At 41.2% G+C, this 988-nt stretch overlaps 1 protein-coding gene across 1 annotated transcript in view; it reads left to right on the top strand.

Annotated features, from left to right (window-relative positions):
- msh3 (mutS homolog 3 (E. coli)) overlaps nucleotides 1–988 on the top strand; it is a 37,754-nt gene that overhangs the window by 4,104 nt on the left and 32,662 nt on the right. The window contains 1 exon segment of the mRNA XM_035658253.1: nucleotides 1–134. Within this exon segment, the coding sequence (XP_035514146.1) occupies nucleotides 1–134 (134 nt within the window).

Raw genomic sequence — 988 nt, 5'->3', positions numbered from 1 at the left:
GACTGTTTCCCCGATGGTCCGTCACGCTCTGAGGTAGAGGGTCGTGTCCTAAAGATCAACCCTGTGGAGATCCTGGTTCCCTCTGACCTCTCAGAGCAAACCCAGAAACTCCTACAGAGCATCGCCAATGCCAGGTAATGTGCTGTCAGGCCACCAGGGGGCAGTCTGTACCCATTTACAGTTTATAAGTGTGTTTACAAGAGTGTGTGTGTGTGTGTGTTTGTGAGTTCATTCTAAGGGAATTGTGTGGATTTCACCCAGCAGGTAGGCAGTTGTTTTTGTGAGGAGCGCTCAGGGGCTCAATCTGGATGACGAAATCAATGTTCATTGAGAGGTTATGTGTTAATGGCCCTCAGCACCCTGGTCTCCACCGCAGGGCTAAACAGGGTCCAACCAGGGGTCGATTTATTTTAAACGTTTTAAAGAGACGAATGACTTTCCCTCTCAATTGACAATTTTATAATACTTGTTTTACATCGGAATACATTTGTATGGTGATGTATTGAGTTTCTTTCATTAGTTATAAATGTTGAAAGAAAGTTAAGTTAATAAAAGTTAGCTGGAGGCCACAGCAGGGTTTAGTGTTGATAAATGTATTTGTGAGCCTCTAGAAACTTTTAATAAGAAAAAAGTCCATTGCTGTTTCTCCAAACTGTAGCGGGTGGGAAGTCCAGTGGAACAAACTATAGATAAATACAGAGTATAGAAACCTATCCTTGTTTTACAAAGTACATAACATTTACAAAATAACAGTTAGTAGATACTCTTACTTAAAGTTTTATGCTAATATTAGCAACGCATGACAAAATAAAGTCTAGGTATAATGTTACTTAGGATAAAGTAAACACTTTAGCTGGTAAAATGCAAGCAGTTAAAGGGTAGATTCACCGTTTCTTATGCCCGTTTTGCAGCTGCCCTAGTTTGTCGTTAGCGGTTGGAAGGGCAATCTGCAACTAGACCACTGTGCCACTAAAACCTACACACCAGA

Source organism: Morone saxatilis, unplaced genomic scaffold (assembly GCF_004916995.1).
Source record: "Morone saxatilis isolate NCDOM2014 unplaced genomic scaffold, NCSU_SB_2.0 Contig16, whole genome shotgun sequence".
Taxonomy (NCBI): domain Eukaryota; kingdom Metazoa; phylum Chordata; class Actinopteri; family Moronidae; genus Morone; species Morone saxatilis.
The sequence above is the reverse complement of the archived record's forward strand: the minus strand, read 5'-3'. Positions and strand labels throughout refer to the sequence as shown.